Below are 20,080 nucleotides of genomic sequence, written 5' to 3' on the forward strand. Positions count from 1 at the left end.
GCACCAAGGTATTGTTTTTACCACCCGGGGCAGCTCAGATCTTACCTGAACTACGACCCCAAATCCCAGGAGGTGAAATGAAGGCTTGGTGAATACAGGCTTTTCTGTAAATCTCTTCCATTTATCATAACGATCAAGGCTCATTATCAATTTCTGGGCAGCAGTTATCAATCATACAGAGATTTACAGAACAGCAGCAAAAGCAAAAGACATGGATTAGCCGAGCCGCCAACAACATTATTATATCCAGGACATAATATAGTGGAACATCATCTCTGCTGCCAAGATGATGATCATGACATGACAGTCATCAGACATAAGATCCTTCCTGACTACATCATCACCATCCACAATGACTGAACATATCTGGATGATGTGAGTTATGACATTTCATTTTCCTCTAGGATTAATAAAGTACACCTGAATAGGGTGGCTGTTAGGTGTACTAGATATTTCCCTTAAAAGAGAAGTTGTAGATGTGGTGGGAAACAAATGCTTGAGGATTCCTCCAACATGAGAACATGTAGTCTTAAGTAAAAGTAGTTGGGTTAAGATGTTCAACTTGACTGAACCACTGAATTCTGCAGTATGACATCAGAGTTTCAATCCACCAGAATGAACAAATTATTTAGCAGACATAAGAAGTGTTCAAATAAATCAATGACGGCTCCTCAGGGTTTCATCTATAAAGAGGAAACACATGGTGACAACCTTTGTATTGTAAGACTCTTAGAAACTAATCTCCTTTAATTGGATAGTGAAGGCTTAGAATCGGTGCTGTGACTGATTGTGATGAGCATCATTATAGTGCACGGTGAATGGCGCCGCCTGAGGACCTCACTACTTTTCTTATCCCACATACAAACAGTCTGGTATGATTACATTACTGAATAGAAACACATTGTACACCCTTAGTAAGACGATTCAGTTCAGTTTCATCATATACAAAATATACATCATCATTTTATGAAAACGGCTCAATTCAATCCAGACCCAGAATGCTGTGGGTTTCTGGATCGAAGTTCAGTGAAATGATCAACATTTCATTTTCTACTCATATTGATTTATCACAATACAAATTAGCTTTTTACTGTCCACCCCTTTTTGAGCACCGGCAGTGGAACATGTCTGGAGTTAGAGCTGTCACAATAAGCATTAACTCAATAAATCGCATGATAAATTAAACAATTTTAATAATTTAACCCTAAAACACACAGGCTCAGCATGACTCTGGAACCTCCACTTCATACACTCTGGGTTGTCCACATGTTTGTTTCTAGATTCAAACAAACATGGAGGCAGACTGGAGGCAGTAGGAGTTTGACATGCAAGTCATCCTATTTCTGCTGTTGCCTCACGCAGACACCCCTGAGCAGCACAAACCTTGACTGCTGACGTCAGAGACAGGTTAGCAGGAGTAATCCTTTGGTCAGGCTGGTTTCTAAAGACTGGGCTCAGGTACCGTAATTCTTCATGTTAGACCCTGAAAGTTTATGGTTCATCAAATGTTCTTTTCCTGTCTCCTTACACTATATAGCTGTTAACACATTTCCTACCACTATTACTAAATGCAAGCAAGCAGCAGGTCCAGGAGGCCCCGTCCGGTCTGTTGAACACCGAGTCATTCCTCTGACCGTTTATTGCACATCACCTGAAACCAACGACACTTCCAGTCACTGCTATACCTGTGGTTACCCTCCAGCATATCAAATGGTGAAGTCAAAGCGTTTTTAGCTGTAAATAGTTGTTGAGGAATCCAGAAACACTCCGTGTTGTTCCAGCGAGCTGAGTTAAACAGCTGCTCTGAAGCAGTCTGGTTTGTGGCAGGTTCCACAGGGGCAGCACACAGAACACTGGTCTGTTTCAAACCAGTATTCAGAATCACACTTCTAATAAAATAGACCATTTAACAGAATTATTCAAAAAACAGTTTCTCAGTGGAGAAACTGAGAAACTGAATCAGAGGACCTAAAAGAGAATGCAAATGAAGCGGAGAGAGGCTGCCAGGAGCAGGAAAGCTTAGAGAGCTCTGTGAGGCCCAGCTGCTCCGGCTGCTCTGCACGCCTCTGAGGAGACTTCAGGATTAGGACGTTGACTCAGCAATGCAGCCTTGTGATTCCCATTAACCGAGTTAGAGCTGCAGATTGGAGCTGGCGCTCTTTCAGTGCTCCTTAAAATAAAAGGCTATTGTTAAGCCCCCCCTTACCTTCCCCCCCTCTGGATATTAAACTGCAAAGAGTGTGGAGGCCACACAGTTAAAGCACTGTTAATGTCATGATCATGGAGAGCTAATAAAAATGATAGTTAATAGAGAAACTGTCATGGAAAAATTACTATAAGGTCACATTTGCTGGTCATGTCATATGATATGCTTATGAACTATCACCAAAAGAACTATTTGGGTTTCATGTAGAAGGTTAGAAGTTGTTTTTCCACAGCTGCGTCAGAACCAGACTATCTCTCCCTTTGTTTAATTCTTTATCGCTGGTATAAAGCTCATGTGTTGTCTCTGCCTGACAGAGCTTGGTGAGGTTTAATCTAGACCTGCTTCATTACTGATTGTCTATGAGCTCTCTGTATTGTGCGCAATATATATATGAATAAACCTGACTGAGTGATTTCATCTGAACAGTTATTGGAAATAGTATTTTTTCCACGACAGAAACGTTCAACTCATTTATGACGGGGAAGCCAGCTGACTGTGATGGTCTACAGTTCTCCAGTGAATGATCACTGACACCCTAAACAAGGAGGATGAGCAACAAAGGCCACTGATAAAACAAGATGGTTCTGGTTATAAATTGGTGTATCCAAGCATTTTAAAAGAGAAGCTTTGATTCAGTAAATCATGTCAAAGGATCCCAGACCAGATATTCTACAGTAGATGTAGAATAAGCCCACAGTAAGCCCACATTTTGTAAGAAAAAACATTTCTTGTTATAAATCCTATTTATATCTAAAAGCGTTTTAACACCTGACAGTTCGGTAAACTCGGTTCGATTGGGGTAAAAGTATTTTCCAGCCTCTGTGGTTCTCATTCACATTGCACTAAGTGAAATTAACCAAACCTTTTTAGCAACCTGTTCCCCCTTTCCCTGTGGTGGCGCTGCATCAAGAACCACTGAAAGAAACAACATTAAAACCTCTGAAGAGGACACTGAACACAACTTTCTTTACAAAACCAAATGGAGTGGCGTCAGATTGTAGCGGTTGTAGAACTTCTTTTTTTGTCTTTGGTAAAAGGCCATGATCCATTTCTCCTGCTAGCATTAGACTCGTGTGTTTCTTTTTGGTTATATTTACCCAGAATGCCCTGCACTGAAGTCTGCTTTCTACTTCTAGAGCAGTGTCTTGTCTGCTTTCATTCACACTGCATTTGAACCAAACCAGAGTTCACTTCAACCAAACCCAGACTGGAATTTGTAGATGAACCAGAGTTGGTTTTTATGATCGGCATCAGAGTTTGATTCACACTCACTCCTCCCCAAACTGGAATTTCAAAGCAGAAGGACCGTTTGATTAAAGCGGACTATACAGGGCTGGTGTGAAGGCACGCTAAATGAAGAGAAATAAAATCTTGACATATATAGCCCTGTGTCCTGGATCTGTTTAGTATACAAACTTCATACGTTTGTGTACTTATGAAGTTTGTATCTAACCCTGATCCTCCCACACCGGTGGGAGGAAATGATACTAAACTCTAGAACCTTCTATCTTAATAATTCAGACCTTTAATGACTCATATCCTGATATTTGAATGGTACTTCTACATTGGTACTTTTTGAGTGATATCCTAAAGTATTGAGATATACATGTATAGGTATGATCTGTATATACATGTGCACATGTATATACAGTTGCTGCTCCTAGCCCTCAGGTCTCTCTGCTGAATCATCCCAGACAGAGTCAGGAGGCAAACCAACATTTCCTTTTTCAGTTCAAGTCAAGAAGAAGGAAAAAATGAGCATTCTGCACATTCTGTATCCAAGTGGCCTGCTAGCAGAGACACAAGCTGTCTGTTCTTCATACTGCAGAGCTATAATTCCCACTAATTCACCACTCTCGCCTCCACTTTCTGTTTATTTTTGAACTGTGAGCAGAAACATTCATTGGCGAGCCGTTTCACAGCCATAAAGTGACAGGAGACGGGTTCTGGACGTGGTGGCCACAGGATGTCTGAAAATAGCCGAAGCTGACCACATACTGAGCTCTCTGAAAGGCCTCTACAACCTCCACTGCTGCTCAACCTTCAGGCTTTGGCCTTCCTGGAAAGTCTGGGGTGGATTCAGCGGCCATGGCAGCATGTTTTCCCAGCCGCAGCGAACTAGCACAGCTTTTCTCTGGCAATCGCAGAAACTGTCACCAGTTGGGATTTTAGGCGAGCAAACACACACCGGCCTTCAACATCTTGGGTGGAAACGGTTCCTGCGTCGCCTGCTGAAACCCCTGCAGTCGTTTCCACACATAAACATAGGAGACAATGAAGAGGGTGTGCTGATGATCTGCTGCGGACGCTTCAGTTACTGATTCCCAGACAACAAGCTTCACAGCTGGAGGTTTCCTGATAGAAATGAGCTCTCCCAGCAGGAATGTGGAGAGAGACATTGGTCTAACCGTGATCCTCCCACGCCGGTGGGAGGAAATTATCCTAAACTCTAAAACCTTCTTTCTTAATATTTCAAACCTTTAATAACTCATATTCTGATATTTGATCATAGATATCATCTACATGCCGTGCTGCAGACGGAGCAGAGTGAGGATACAATTCACATATAAAAACCGAGCATGGAACTTTAAGTCAGTTAATTTGATTAATTGATTACTGAAATAATTCTCAACTAATTTATTAATTGCCAACTACATTATGCTAACTCAAAAAAAGATAATTTGCTGAAAGATCGACACATCGACGCAATTAAGCCAAAACTGTACAAAATTATTTACATCTTGCATTTAATATGAAAAGAATCTTCAATGTCTGTAAATATGGTCTACCCAGAATTCAAATGGCAGTTTTAGCTCCTAAAACTGCTAAAACATCTGGTTCAGATTCTGTAAAAAAAGTTTTACTGAGCACCTATTGCTATTTATTGCATTATTAAATGGAATACCAAGGTAGTGACCAGATCATCCCTGCTCTGTACTGATGTTCAGTCCAGCAGAAAGGCCTGAGCTTTTCATGTTGGTGTTTAGAAGGATTGTTCAGACGCTTTGCTACAAATGATCAAGAGTTCACTAAAGAAATGCTGTTAGTGACTTCTAGGAAGTAAATGTTTATTTGCATTTTCAAATGTATTTCTAACACTCTATAAAAAAAATCTGCAGAAAGTCCTAAATTTTTTTACCCAATTAATCTTGAAAATAATTGTTTACTAAAATGATCGTTAGTTGCAGCCCTAATAGTGTATGCTAAAAAAATGTAGAAATTAAACTGCATCTTCCCTTCATTATATTTGTAACAGCAAACCTAAAAAAAAATCTCATTTAGACAAGCATGTAAAAACCAGAGATGAGAGGAGGATGTCACTGTAAAGCGGCAGAGCGAGCAGACAGATGAGAGGAGCTCCTCTCTTCCTTCCAGCAAAGTCTCTCTCTATATCTCCACTTTTCAGCATAGGCTTCAGTCAGAGCTCTCTTCAGATTCACTGCTACACTGACTGGTACTGGAACCTCCTCCCCACAGCATCACCATTCACGACTCCTTGAAGATGCATGTATGATATGGATTATGACATTTAATTTCTCTTTTTGAGTAACTAGAGCTAACAGTCTGACCTGCAGCCCACTCCTCTGATACATGACAGTAATTATTTACAAAGTGACTGGGTGCTTAACCAAGGAGGCACAGCAGAAAAAGTTAGTCAGGATTTCTAGATTCAGTTCATGAGAAAATTTATCATCAATCTGAGAAATGAAAGCTGAGACTTCGGTCTCCCACAGAGACGGAGGCGGAGGCGAGAAAAGCCAGGGATGGCATCAGCAAGATGAACCCAGAAATAAGAGTGTGTCGAGGCATCGCTCATCAGTGTGTGGGTGGATGACTTTATCCGCCATGTCAGTGGCTATGCTAACTAGCCTGCATGTATTGTTGTAAAACAGCTGTAGCTAAGCAGAGAGAAAGGTGGAGGATGTGAGCAGCGCTAAGCCCCACCTCCTACCTCTTGGTTGTTTCTGAGCGAGCGGTGTATTTCTGCAGACTGCAATAGGAGAACTGAGAGAAGGCAGAGGAACTGGATTCTTATCACAAATTATTTGTTTTATGACATACTAGTAGTTTTAACAAAATTTAAAGAATTTAAAGATGCTTCCTGCAGCTTTAGCCCAGAAGTGTGAGTGAAAGGTTTTGATTGGTTCCCAGCAGAGCGTCCCCACCTTCTGGTGTGAACTTTCTCTCTGGACGCTCTGGTGATGTTCAGCAGGGAATCAAGTTTCCACAACAATCTCTGACGTCAGGCGGATGACGTGTGGTGAGCCTCAACTGAGTACTTATGGCAGAGCTCCAGAAACTGTGTTGTAATGTCAGCATTATCTCCATGGAAACAAAATGGTAAATACCGTTAACGACGTGAAAGCAGCGGGGGCTAAGCAGTGGCGCTGCAGTGTGGCAGAAACAGAGTTTTTCCTGGAGAGCAGACATCACTCACACACTTCAGCTCTGTTCCCCAGTCATTAGCTCATGTGTCGGACCATTAATACTTTTTACAAACTAAACTACTTCACCAGAAATGAATAACTGTAAATATTAGCTTAGAAGATAAGGATGGAGAGAATGAACAGTGAGGGATGAGCAGCTGAGTTAAAAGGTCCAACATTTGAGATACAAAACCTCCAGATCCTCCAGGACAGAGTTACAGCCCTAGGAAGAAGTATTCACCCCCTTCAATTTTTCTATTATCACTCCTAAACTTTTACGATCAATCCAATTTTGATTTCAGACAAAGAGAAGCCAGGATACATCTTAAAATGATGATTTTATTAAGTAAAAAAAGTTCTCCAAACCAACCTAGGTCTATGAGAAAGATGAACAGTTATATTAATAATCCATTATTCTGATGATTACGCAGATAAAATAAGGGCACATTCAGAAGATTTTTCATTTAACAATTTATGTCTATATCTACAACAATAGGAATGCATTAAAAGATGCAAATAAACAAATAATTTAATCCCATTTTTAACTAACAAAATCAATATTTTATTGCCTGAAATTCAGTAAAGAATTTCTTTCGTTGAACACTTAATTATTAGTAGTAAAGGAGGAATCTGCAGCTACACAATCCTAACATCATCATGTGAAAAGCTCAAAACTTTCAGTACAGAGTAGGGCTGATCTGGACTAATAGATGACTTGTTCAAAAGCAAAAGATGAGTAACAGGAGAAAAGGCTCCACAAAAAACCCTACTGAATGGAAGTAAAAGTATTCCTACCTCATAGGACCAAACACACTGGACTTTGGCGAACCTCCTCACACACCGGCCCACCTCCACATCCTCATGGGTGGTGTACATCTCCTGCAAGCATTCACGGATGTGTGGCACCATCCTCCTCAAAACCTCACGGCTCATGATAACACCCGGACCTCCCATGCAGAAGTTCTCTCCAGGTTCTAGAGCCAGCTTTCCAAGCTCATCCCGGGCTCCCATCCCGGTCTGGCCCAGGAAGATGGCCTCACTGCTGTTGAGGCTCCGCAGAAAGCTCTCCAGCCGCTCGCTCTTGATGTACACGTCGTCGTCGGCCCTCATGAACCACTCGTACTTGTCCAGGTAGTGGTCATGCATGTACTTTAGCATCATAAAGGACTTCTTCTGAGGTGGGTAGGAATCGTCCACATTCTTCAAAGCCACAATCGGGATGGGGATAGAGGTGTCAGAGCCCTCGCTGGAGAAGAACTCCACCCTACCTGGGATGGTCTGGGCCCAAGTTCTGGAAACAATGACAAACACAGACAGAGCTCAGAGAGCAAGAGCTAACATTAAGATGTTTGGCTTCATGTGGGGGTGACAGAATCTACAGCTGAAACTAGAAGTTTACATATAACAAATGAAGGCTATAAGTAAACTTCAATGGTTACCTACAACCTTCAATTTCAGTTGCATGGCACAATTCAGCAACAAGGCAATTTGAATTGCCTTACATCATAAAAACATCATGGAGTCTTTGTCATAAAAGACCAGACCAGAAAGGTCTGGAAGGTTGATACAACAGCAGATCTTTATTGTACTGTGGTCCTAAACCATTCAGTGAGTTATTAACCAACAGTATTTTAAAATCTATTCTCTCAGTGAAAGACTGTAGAACTGGGTGATGTCTTCCATCTTTCTGGTTTTAGTGATTTTTTTAGGCAAACATATGAAGACCTTGTTTCAGTAGTCAGTGTGACTAAAGATAAATACATGGATTAGTTTCTCTAGAGCTTGCTGGGACATTAGTCCTTTAATCCTGGAAATGTTCTTCAGGTGATAGAAGGCTGATTTTGTAACAATATTTATGTGGCTCTGAAGGTTCAGGTCAGATTTCAAGCCTGATCTTGAAATCTGAAGCTAGTTTAAACTAGTTTCAACTGTGGAAACTAGTTGAACTCTACTCTGCTATAGCTCTGGATCGTCCCTCTGTATGTCCAGAGATAATAACCTCATGAAAAACACATCCTCCTTTTTTCTCACCATCTGAAGTTCTATCACTCCAAAGTCCTCCCGTTTCAGGTCAGTTAGAATGGCCTAAACCGAGGCTTTTCAAAGGGTGGGCTAAAATTAGCAGGACAAGCCTCTGAAGACCAGAGCTGAAGACCACTATTCTAAAGTCTTGCCTCTCCAGGAGAGAAAGAGTTCATCTACAGGCTCCTGCCATCTACATTCCACCAGCAGCATCACCAGGTTCATTCTGTTCTCACTGGGTGTTGAGATGAGCTGACCGACTGACCTCCTTTTTTATCAAACTTTAATTAGCCTATTAATTCTTTACCAAGCAGCCAGGTGCTGCAAGCATTCACACATAAGATAGACTTCAGAAGCTGGAATAAGGAACTGCTTTTGTTCCTGTGAGACAAACTGTAGCTCACACTCTTCGCTTTCTACAACCCTGGTTTGTCCACAACAGTGGATGAGTCTAGTTCTGGTGACTCTATAGCAAAAAAACTCACATCCATCTGAATGGCAGAGACCGAACTCCCACCAGCAACACAAAGGAGTCAAACAAAGACGACTCATCCTCATTCACATTTTACCAACGAGGGCTTCCATGGTCTCAGAAACGACAACCTCACTGCATTAAATATGCAAACTGAACAATGAGTGGGAATTCAGTTCACTTCTAATAAACACACGTGACAAACAATAAACATGGTCATAACAGATGTACAGTGCTGCATGTTTCATTACACACACTACAAACCATTAGAAATTCAAGTAAAAGGTTTATCTCTGGATCTGAGTAGGGCTGAAACAATTAATCTCGATGAGTCAGTTATTGAAATAATCATCAATTAATTTAGTATATCAATTAATCATGAACTAGTGCACACATACCCAATAAAGGGCCATTTGCTAAAAGAACAGCAGGCTCAGACCAGTAATTAATCCAAAACTGTACAAGATGTACTTTTTGTATTTAAGTTGAAAAATATTTTTCACCCACAACAGAACACGTCAAGTTGCAGTTTCAGCTTCACTTGGTTCACATACTGCTAAAAAACAAAAAACAAAAAAAAAAAAAAACATTTTGCTATCTAGTTATTAATCTGTTAATCCAAAACATTCAGCAGATCAGCTACACTAAACCGATGTTCAGTCCAGTAGCAAGGCCTGATGTTGATGATAGAAGGAGGTTTTTAGCTGAAGAGGCTTCCTTTGCTACAAATGATCAGATGTTCACTAAAGGAATGTTGTTGCTGCTTTTTAGGGGGGGAAAGGTTTGCTTTTTGTCTATTTGCATCTTTTAATGTATTTCTAACAGTGCATTAAAAAGGCTTAAGTGGTTAAATGAAAAAGCTGCGGAATATGTACATTTTTTTCTGATTTATTGATTGATCACCAGATAAATCAACAAAATAATTTAATATCATTTAGTTACAGACCTGGATCTAAGCTCATTGTTGCTTTCTTGTCAACTCCCAGCCTTCCTATTAGTATCATCCCATTTTTAGGAAGAATTTCCAACTCGGATCTTAGAAATTCCAACATTCGAGTTTAAATGGAGCCCAGCATGTGAGCTGGTAGAGAGAGTGAGTCGATGTGTTCTGCTTTGTTCAAGAAGACATAGGAAAACACTTAAGGCATTAAGGGGCCACTATTATGCAAAAAAATCAATTTTTGCATGTTTCTGTACTTCCATTTCGGTATTTCCTGCTTCTAGAAACAGTCCAAGAGCAGAAAAAAATTAAGTAGACACCCCATTGATGGGAATAAGTAAATGTCCTACTGTTGTTTGCAAGACAGCCGGTTTCAAAAACCTCTAAACTGTTGTGTCACAATTTGTTACCTAGCAGAAGTCCTATCAAAACTACCAACAGAACATGGCAGGATTTACCAAAAGACTTGGTGATGGAAGTACATATTGATGTGTCGTGTGTTTTGTATTGTTGTTCAGCATGAACATTATTTGTCAGTTAGCATAAGGTAACATTGTTCTTCAAATGTTGAGAGAAGTGCTTGTCTTCTAACCTCACAAAAGTAGATACATATAGGTTCTAATTGCGAGAAAAAACAAGTTTTTGTGCTAAATTATTGAGCTTTTCGGCATGAGGCGATGAGTAAACGCTGAGTTGGGAGGGCGTGGCCAGCAGCAGCTCATTTGCATAATCTTGAGGTAGCATTCCTAAATGAGCTCAAAATAGGCAGAACTGATCAGGTGAAATCTCAACATCTGAGAATGATTCTGTGTATTAGATGTAATGAACATGTTTTGTACAGCCCACTGATCTATTCCAGCTGGTTCAAGGAAGTATAACAGTGGACCTTTAACAACCAAACATTATTAATAACCCATGAATGGTATGAAATGTTCTGCAAGCCAGCAAATGGTGGATTCATTTTATTATTACCCATCTTATTTAATCATCCCCCTCCTCTGTTCAGCCATCTGTGCACCTCTGTTTCAAAAAGCTAAATATTTCATCTCGACAATAAAACTCATTTTTAGCAAATAAAAAGCACCACTTGCTTTTGAAGATGTTGCAGAGAATTCTGTCAGCTGAGATCATCAAGTCCTTCACATTCTTTACAACAGTGACTGTGTGGAGTTTTTCAGCTGCTTTATTCTAGCACAAACCAGTAACACCAACTGCTAATCAGCCACTGATAACTGAGAATTGAAATTGCACCAGAAACCATATGCAAATTATGCAAGAGCAAAAATGCTGTTGAGTTTATGTTGCAATATGACATCAAATCATCAGAAATATAGGTTCCTTCTACACATTGTGTCAAATGCCTGTAGTTCAATATGTTTCACAGAATCAGGAGTTTGAGTTAACAGATACAAAACAATCCCATCTAATTGACTTCATGTAAAAAAAGGGATACAAATGATTAAGAAAACAGAGCATTGTGTTCCAGTAACAACTCATGAAATCAGCTGGAAGGCTTCAGGATTAGGAGCTTCTTGAATGACCAATTAAACAACAGAAAGTGTTCCATATTAAGAACTGATTAAAGCATAATTCAGAGTTCTTATTTAATTTGGTTAAAATCACAATATATGAGCATCTATTTTAGATTACACATTTGAACATCCAACTCCAGACAGCAGGAGTCTGTGGCTCAGCAGTCATGAACCTCGCTAGAGATAGAGACTCTACACCAGTTGAGTGATCTCAAGCTGCTTTCCTGGAGAGCCAGAATCCAACTTTTAGACACGTCTCTTGTCCAACACACTGGAAGTAAACGGTAAATCTGCCTCACCAGCACGCAGTCAGGCGCTACGGAGCTCTGCTAATGAGCTGATATTGGAGCCAGGTATGCTAAAGCAGACAGAACTCCAGATACCGACCCTGAATTAAAAGCACCACCCTGAAGGACCGGAGTGTGGGACCACTGCTCTACAAATTGTGAAAAAATTCATAATTTTGATTTTCTTTATTCTGTAAGTGTTTAGATTCTGATGAGAAATTGCTGGTTTAACAACTTTTGAGTTTGATTTCAATGCTTGGATTTATTCTTTTTTATGACAAATGACCAAAATAAATAACTGAAGTACAGCGAATATGATGGTGCTTTAAGTGGTGTGCTTTAAGTGGTGTGCTTAACCAGAGGGGGTCCACTAAGTCTAATGGTTTGGGGTCCCTACAACCTAGGGTCGCTCCTGTTTGGAAAAAGTTTAAATATTCCATGTAAACTTCAGAATAAGATGACCAGCATCTGTACCATCCTCATCCTCTGTTTAAGCCTGTCAGCCAGCCAGAGTGCTGGCTCATCAGCCCTCTCCGTACCTGTGTGCTGCCACGGCTCGGCTGTTCAGGTACTTCTGAGCCGTCATCACACCCACGAATAGGAAACTCTTGGAGCTGGAATCCGGCTTCACGGTCGTGGAGGAGCCGTCCGCCTGCGCTGCCCAAAGGACTCCTCCATGTTCGTTCCTGAGCCCCCCGTGGAGCCCGCAGGCGGCGGTATTGACTTTGCGCTTCTGCCCGGCTCTTTTCAGTTCGGTCGCCTTGGGTAAGATGAGCCTGGAAGCCAGCGTGAAGCCGACCACCAGTCCCAGCAGAACACTAAACCATGCTCTTCGGCTTCGACCTGCCATTCCCCCAAAACTTAACCAGCTCGTCGGAAAATGCTGTCTGGTTCTAAAACAGCGGTTCTCGAAGAAAAATGTCTAGGAAATAAAACCCAGGCAGTAAAAGACGGCTGCTAAAAGCGGCTCGGTGGGGTTCCAGTGGCTCACACACACAGTCTAGGAGCAGAAAAGCGCTTTTCTTCCAGATGCCCACGTAGCATCGCAGCAGACTCCTCGAAGCCGCTACCTGAAGCTCCGAGTCCCGCCGCTGCCCGCCCCGACCAGCCAGCAACCCTCCACCGTCCGCCGCAGGGGAATCACCACCGAGCGACGCAGGTAGCGGCTTGCATTGCAGCACAGAACAGAGGATCCTGTCTGGTTCGTCCCCCGTACAATAGCTGGAATGTCTGACAATCCAGATCTCTGATCGCGAAGGATTTAACACTGGTTTGACCCAAGTGCGTTTCCGTAGAAATGTTCCGACGCAGCGTAACACGTTTTACCGGAAATCCCTTCTTAACCACCGGAGTTATGTGCAGTGGAGCTTTTAACTGTGTCGATGATTATTAAAATGTGAGCAGAACACCACAGGATTGCTTAACTCTGTGATTAATGTGCTGCTGCGGGTTCCAACTGTGACCGAAAACTATCGCTTTAATATTTAGTGCCAACCCTTTTATTAAAATGTGATTGGTAGGTTAAAATTGATATATCCATTTTTATTTTTACGTCGTCATTTAAGTCAGGACATAAAACTAAAAAGAATAAAGAGTATAATAGATAATAGATACATAGATAATAGATAATATAATCTCGTGCGCCACCTAGCGGCTAAATTTATGTGAATCGCGCTTTAGTTTTGCATTGAGGGAATTGAAACAATCTTGTTTCGCATCTTCTGTATTTTTAAATAATAGTCCATGACTCAATGATAACACGGAATAAAAAATAAAATATTTCAAATGTTTTTCATTGTTTAACTTTGTTTGAAAGGTTCTTAACTTCTTTGTGGAAACTAACATTTGCATCAAATCCTGACTGTGAGCCATTCGTCCTGATTTTCCTTCTGCTTCTTAAAAACTCACCACAAGTTTTAAATGTGGTTCTAATTGGGGCCACAGCTCCAAACCTCAATATTAAATTTTAACCATATTTTATATTTATAATGTGAAACAGACAAACACTTCTAGCACATTTTCCTCTGTCTCATCATAATCGGTCTTCTGGTTAAAGTAATAGCCAATTTTTTCTTTAAGAGTTTCATCTGTGCTGATGTGACACAAAAGAAGTTTGGGGTAAAAAAAGACAAAGTGTTTTTTTACTATATGAAAAAAGACAAACACAAAGTGTTTGTCTTTTTTCATATAGTAAATCCCTTTAGTCAATAAAGTTCTTTGTAATAAAAAGTTCAAATGCATTGGATTTTTTGGGGGCGGGGGTGCTGTATTTTACCAAATTTGTCACTGCCAACATGCAGGGGGAAAGCTGTGCATTCTTTTATACATGACTTTGACTGGGCCATTCTAAAGAGGAAAGGAATAAAAATACACAACTTAACATCAGAATTCAAAATAAATATAATTCCCCATGTTAGTTAAGATAAAGATGAACAGTTTGCCTGCTGGTCAAACCCAGCTTTCCCAGCGACTGTCTTCAATCAATGGAGTTGGGCAGAGAAACAGACAAAGATTTCTTACACTTTAATTTGTTTAGAATCACACAGTCAGACAGAATGTAAATAATATCTACTAGATACAACTGCTGCTATGATTTTTCCTCAAATCTTTCAGAAATACACAACAACCATAAAAAAGCACCCTGACTGGGACAGATCAGCCGGACCTTCTGGTTAGAGACCATTTCAAGGAACGGCTTCATGTCAAGCCACCAATGACACCAAGAACTGAATCCATGATCTGCTGTCATCTTAACCAAAGACCTACCAAGGAAAGAAAAAGTCTAGTACACCCATTAAAATGCACTCTTATAATGTTCCTTCTGAAATAAGTAAAGCTGCAGTATGTAACTTTTACCAAAAAAAAAGAAAAAATATTTGTTGAAACTGTCACTATTTCATGACTGTATGATATGAGACAGATGTTATGTGAAAAAAAAGACCTGATCTCCCAGTGCAAACTAGATACAACCAATCAGAGCCAGGAACAATATTTGTGCTATCAATCACAATTTTGTGTGGCGCTACCCACCCTCCTTTCCCCCTCCTTGCTTTCTATTATGCTGCAGCTAGCATAGCATGTTGTAAATGCTCATGTTAGCATGGTCACAGATGACGGCAGATAAAGGGTTTTCCGGTAACAGTTTAGTTGTTTCTTCGCCACAAGGACATTTAGTAGCGATTACATGAAGGATGACTGACAGCACTGAGACCCTCCTCTGGACTCTGATTGGTTGTCTTTAGTTTGGAGTGATGCATTTCTTCAGATGATGATAATAGCTCAGGGAAGAGATTAAGGAGTTCAAGCTTTACACAATTAATCTGTCACAAACTACTCAACACAAACATAATTTTAGCAAATTTGTAAAGACATATATTATATAAAAGTTATATACTGCAGGTGTAAAGCTTATGTACTATGTTAAAAAATTTTGACCCAAAGGAAGAAGGAATTGTGATAATTGGAACATATTTACTGCAAGACAAATGTAAAAATACAAATATTATTTGTATTTTTCTTATATTTTTGATCGTGCAGTGAACTCATGTTGATGATTATGTTTCTCAACAATCTCTAGTGTAATTTTCTAAATGGGTGTACCAACTTCTCCAGTACTGATGTTTAAGCAGTGATCTGAAAGCAGGAGCTCTGTTTCATTGCCAGCTTGGTCCCAGCAGTCAGGGTGCAGGTCAGTCTGGAGGCGGTCAGAGCACCTCCACCCTTTAACCTCATCCACCTGCTGAGGGCCCCCTCCTCCCTGGCCTCCAGGTGCAGGACCCTCCTTGTCCCATCAGGGGATTGTAGTCTGAAACACAGAGGCAAAAAATAATAATTTTGAGTTTATTTTACAGATACAGAGGTGAAATTAGTATTTATATCCATCAATCAGGCTGAGTAGAAACAAAGTTCACTGGACTTCAGCTGTAGCTTCTCTCTCTACACACTTAGTGCTTCTAGAGATTCAGCACCAAAGTCTAGCTACTGAGTCGGGTTCAGGCGTGGATTCTGGACCGAGTTCAGATGGACTGTCACATCTCAATATGTCTGAGCTCTGGGAGATGTTAAAACTTATTGTTATTGTTATTAATAACAATCTTTATTGTCATTATTGCATAGTTCTATAATGACAACAAAGATTGTTATTGTTATTATTATTGTTAGGATGTTTCTGTAGAACTTAACCCAGCTTTAAACCAAACCAGAACCTCCTCCCTGACCTGCTGCTGGGTTCCTAGGTCTCCATGGTGATGGCTGTTCTCTAAGGAACCTCTGAGGTCAGGGAACAGGAACATCTGGATGTACCTTACCAAGCTCCGCCCACAACCGACCCACGTGACCGCAAGTCTCACAAGCAAAGCCTCGTAGCGCATTGTTTCTATGTAAACATGACTCCATTAGTGCATAATTTCTACCGGATTTTCACAATATATCAGCTACTACAATGGACAGAGGAAATAACAAGTTCATGTCATCATCTGGGAGGAGGTTACTGGTTTCTCAGTCACAAGCTGGTTGCAAACCTGAGGCCAGCAGGTGTCAGTCGGTCAGTTATGGTAGATCTGAAATTTGGTTTGATGACCTCAATATGAGAAGCTACAGACTGTTAAGAGGAACCAAATAGCTCTGTTACGGTAAAGAAGTCATTTGTTTGTTAAAATTTTATGAAATCTATTTGTTCTATTTGATGTTTGTTATGAATGATGTATAATCATAAACAAACAGGGTAATTAGTCCAACGTTTAGAAACTACAGCGGCTGTAATGAGCCACAGCAAATGTAAACAAAGGTAAAATAACCCGAACAGGTGATCAACTCAAAACCATTCGTACCTTTTTAGTCTGTCTCTCTTTGTAGTTTAAGCACACTTGTTACCATATCAACTGCCTGCGCCCCGCAAGACGAGCAAAGATTACGTTAAAAACATAACATCCAGTCCGTTACGATATCAAGTTTCCAGGCTTGATATTTATTTCTGGATTATTAATCAGCGCTTCCCTGAACACAGCGATGGTTGATTTACTAGCTGTACTTGGTGCTAGAGAGGCTAACACGAGTAACAATTTAGTCCAAAGCCTTTTCTGCTAAAATAAAAATCTTTAGTGTGTGTCAGATACAGTACACGTTGCATATTGATCTGTTTAGCTAACGTTAGACTGTGTAGCAGACAGGCTTCAAGGTGTAGAAATTGTATTAGAACTGTTATTATGCTGTACTTAGCTAACGGGAAGCTAGTGTTTGTGAGACTGCCACCCACGTGACCACGTAGAAAGAGCATCAGCCAATGAAAAGCGGCCCCTCTGGTAAAGTCCATTCATACTGAGACTAAAATTTATTGGTTTACAATTAGCTGACTGCATTTAATTGAGCTAACTTGTTTTGAGGGTATTTGAGTAAAGGGGGCACACTTTTAAACTATCATTTGTAAATTAATTTTATTACCATTGATCATTTTCCATTCCTGTTTGGGAAGAAACTGGCTCACACACAAAATACACACACAAACACAAAATACTGTAGCAATGTAATCCTTGGCAGTTCAGTGCGGTTTAAACATCCTTTGCTTACATATTCTAAACCTAATAATCCATGCTGTGGTGTTGTTGCAGCACACACAGCCTGACAGTGAATCCTGCAGGCGGTGAAGTTCTTACCGTTGGAGCGTAGCGGCTTCTTATCCGTCTTTGGTTTGAGCCCAGCTGCTGCTGCACTCGCGTCCTCCGTGTTCTGCAGGAATCACACACAGTGAAACCACAGCGACATGAATGAAGCTGGAATACAATTCCAGCATTTACTGCTCACTTGTTCTCTCACAGCAGAAAGCAGGGTTCCTGACCTCAATCATTAGCCTAATATTCTGTCCTGAGATGAGACAAGGTCAGCTCACCTCAGATAGCTTGTGTCCTTTGGAGCTCTTCCCCTGCTTCATGCTCTCCCATTCCTCAATCTTCTGCCTTCTCTTCTCTTCTTCTTGCTGTTGTTAAAAAACAGTGAGTAAAAGTCTACCCCAGTTCAGGTGGCCCACCATGCAGCCCCCACTACACCTGTCTCTGCTTCTCCTTAAAAGCAGCAGCTTTGGCGTCCAGCTCTGCCTGCATCCTCCGCCGAGCTGCCTCCATGGCCTCCTGTCTCTTTGTTACTAGAGATGCATCTTCAGGAATAAAAAAGGAAAATCATGTTTGCGACAAATTCACTTCATAAATTTTACTGACATGCCAGATAAAGAGTTGGAGTCACAGCAATTTCGTACTTCCCCCAGCCCCTCCACCTGTTGCTGAGCACGTATGGCCAGCTGGCTGAACGTTGGCCAAATTTAGCTTTAAAAGTATTTTTAGTAGAGAGAAATTGAAGTAATCTTGAGTGAAATTCAAAGAAGTAGCAGCTAACATTAGCTTTTTATACTTTCATAATTCCATAAAGAGCTAAGGGAGGAATATCTTGTACAACAGCTGCTTAAAAGAAACTATGGCTGACATTAAACAGCCATAGTTTCTGCATTTGTGCATTAAAACCAAAGCAACTATAAAGTGTTTTTACATGCTGCTGTTCTACAGGTTCACTTACATCAGCTACAGGAAGAAAATGGAACTCTTCATTTCTGTCTCAAGCAAATCAGGACAGCATCTGACAAGAGCATGCTGGTCCTCCCTCAACATTTATGCTGCATGGAACCACAATATCACCTAATATTTGGCATACAGATCATGCATACATGCTAAATGATCTAATATCAGTTGGAGTTCTTTGCAATATTAATATAAAATGCGGTTTTATTGTGGAAATGTTAAGAATTAGAATATACTTAATTAATCCATGGGAAAAAACTTATTTGTTGATAAGCTACTCCCATCCAAAGTGTTAAATATTAGCAAACAAAAATATAGCATTTAGTCACATAATTACATAGCAATTACTGAGGTTGACACCGTGACTTACAGCCACAATGGCTCCGTTATTATTATTTTTTGTTGTTAAATTCTAAAAAAAAATTGGAAGAAGAAATGCTGTTAGAAAAGTGGCTCCACTTGAACGTTGTTACGGTGCTGATGCTGACCTTGCAGGTTTTGTGGGACGGAGTCCTGACGGCTCTGGCCGGTCCTCCTCTTCCTCAGATGCTGGATGACCAGCAGCACTGTGACGGTGACAGCCAACAGGTACCACCCGTACAGGGACAGGAACTCCCCTACTGCCGGGGGACAGGGAGGAAGTGCTTCAACTATGTCGTGTGCTTCCCAACAACAATCCACTCAACTTAATAGTGTCTACTTTCCTGACGTGTGTTTCAAGTAGAAAGACTTAACACTGTTAAACAGCCCTTCTTAGCCGGTTTCATACTTTACACGTCATGAAGCCGAGACCGGAAGTCTTGTTGCTAGTTACCTGTGAAGCTCAGCTGACTCAGGTCCTGGTTCTTCAGAGGAACCTGACGGGGAGAGTTGTCATCGTCGACGTCTAATATTTCCACATCATCATCCATTTTACCCACTCGTACACACACACAAACACACACCGAGTCTGTTTTAAGCTTCCTGCTGCGGCGCAAACTTCCTTATATCAGCTCCATTTTAGCGGAATCCCAACTAACTGACACAAAACCAAAAACTAGCTACTCTTAATCCAGGACATTCACGGTGACGTGTTTATCTTCGCAGCAAGCTCTTCTTCATTTGGAGAGAAACTTCTGTACGGGCGCCGCCACCTGGCGCGGAGGCTCAATGATGACGCTCGGCTTAAGTTGAAAACACAGACTGCTTGATACGGAGCTAAAACAGTCTCATTATTCACAAATGCACTGGACGCGATTTATAAATACACATAGCGATTCACACTTGCTCAGGATACTTTGTGTGTGCATAAAGCAATAGTTACAAATGCACAGAACAAGATTCACATTTGTATTATTGATACAAACACACAAATATATCTTGATTTAATCAATATGTATTATATCCATTAGCAACTTCACAGATTACCCTAATAAAATTCATACTAAAACAAAAATAGCTAGTTTCTGTAATGTTCTAAGAATCAGACACAATAACGCCCCCTCCTGGTAGATTTTCTTTATTCAGCTTTATAAGTTGATCAAACCCTTCAAATGATACCAGAACCCATTTTCAACGAAGCAAAGAAACATGATTTTTTTTAAAAAGTGGACAATTTTTAATCCTATTTTGTCAGAAGGAACAAATGCTGA

General features: G+C 40.7%; 2 protein-coding genes across 2 annotated transcripts in view; both read right to left on the minus strand.

Annotated features, from left to right (window-relative positions):
- chsy1 (chondroitin sulfate synthase 1) overlaps positions 1-13,356 on the minus strand; it is a 31,564-nt gene extending 18,208 nt beyond the window's left edge. Inside the window, exons 1-2 of the mRNA XM_044140324.1 lie at positions 12,426-13,356; positions 7,429-7,924 (exon numbers count right to left, since the gene is read on the minus strand). Coding sequence (XP_043996259.1) covers positions 7,429-7,924; positions 12,426-12,736 — 807 coding nt within the window. The 5' untranslated portion in view covers positions 12,737-13,356. The remainder of the gene's footprint in view (positions 1-7,428; positions 7,925-12,425) is intronic.
- A 1,038-nt stretch (positions 13,357-14,394) lies between these two features.
- On the minus strand, positions 14,395-19,589 carry selenos (selenoprotein S). The gene is made up of 6 exons (XM_044134025.1): positions 19,264-19,589; positions 18,938-19,069; positions 17,928-18,034; positions 17,771-17,857; positions 17,538-17,610; positions 14,395-15,691 (listed from the first exon to the last, which is right to left on the minus strand). Exons 1-6 carry the CDS (start codon positions 19,358-19,360, stop codon positions 15,615-15,617), a joined length of 573 nt encoding a protein of 190 aa, XP_043989960.1. The 5' UTR covers positions 19,361-19,589; the 3' UTR covers positions 14,395-15,614.
- Positions 19,590-20,080: the final 491 nt, after the last annotated feature.

Source organism: Gambusia affinis, linkage group LG02, assembly GCF_019740435.1.
Source record: "Gambusia affinis linkage group LG02, SWU_Gaff_1.0, whole genome shotgun sequence".
Classification (NCBI taxonomy): Eukaryota; Metazoa; Chordata; class Actinopteri; order Cyprinodontiformes; family Poeciliidae; genus Gambusia; species Gambusia affinis.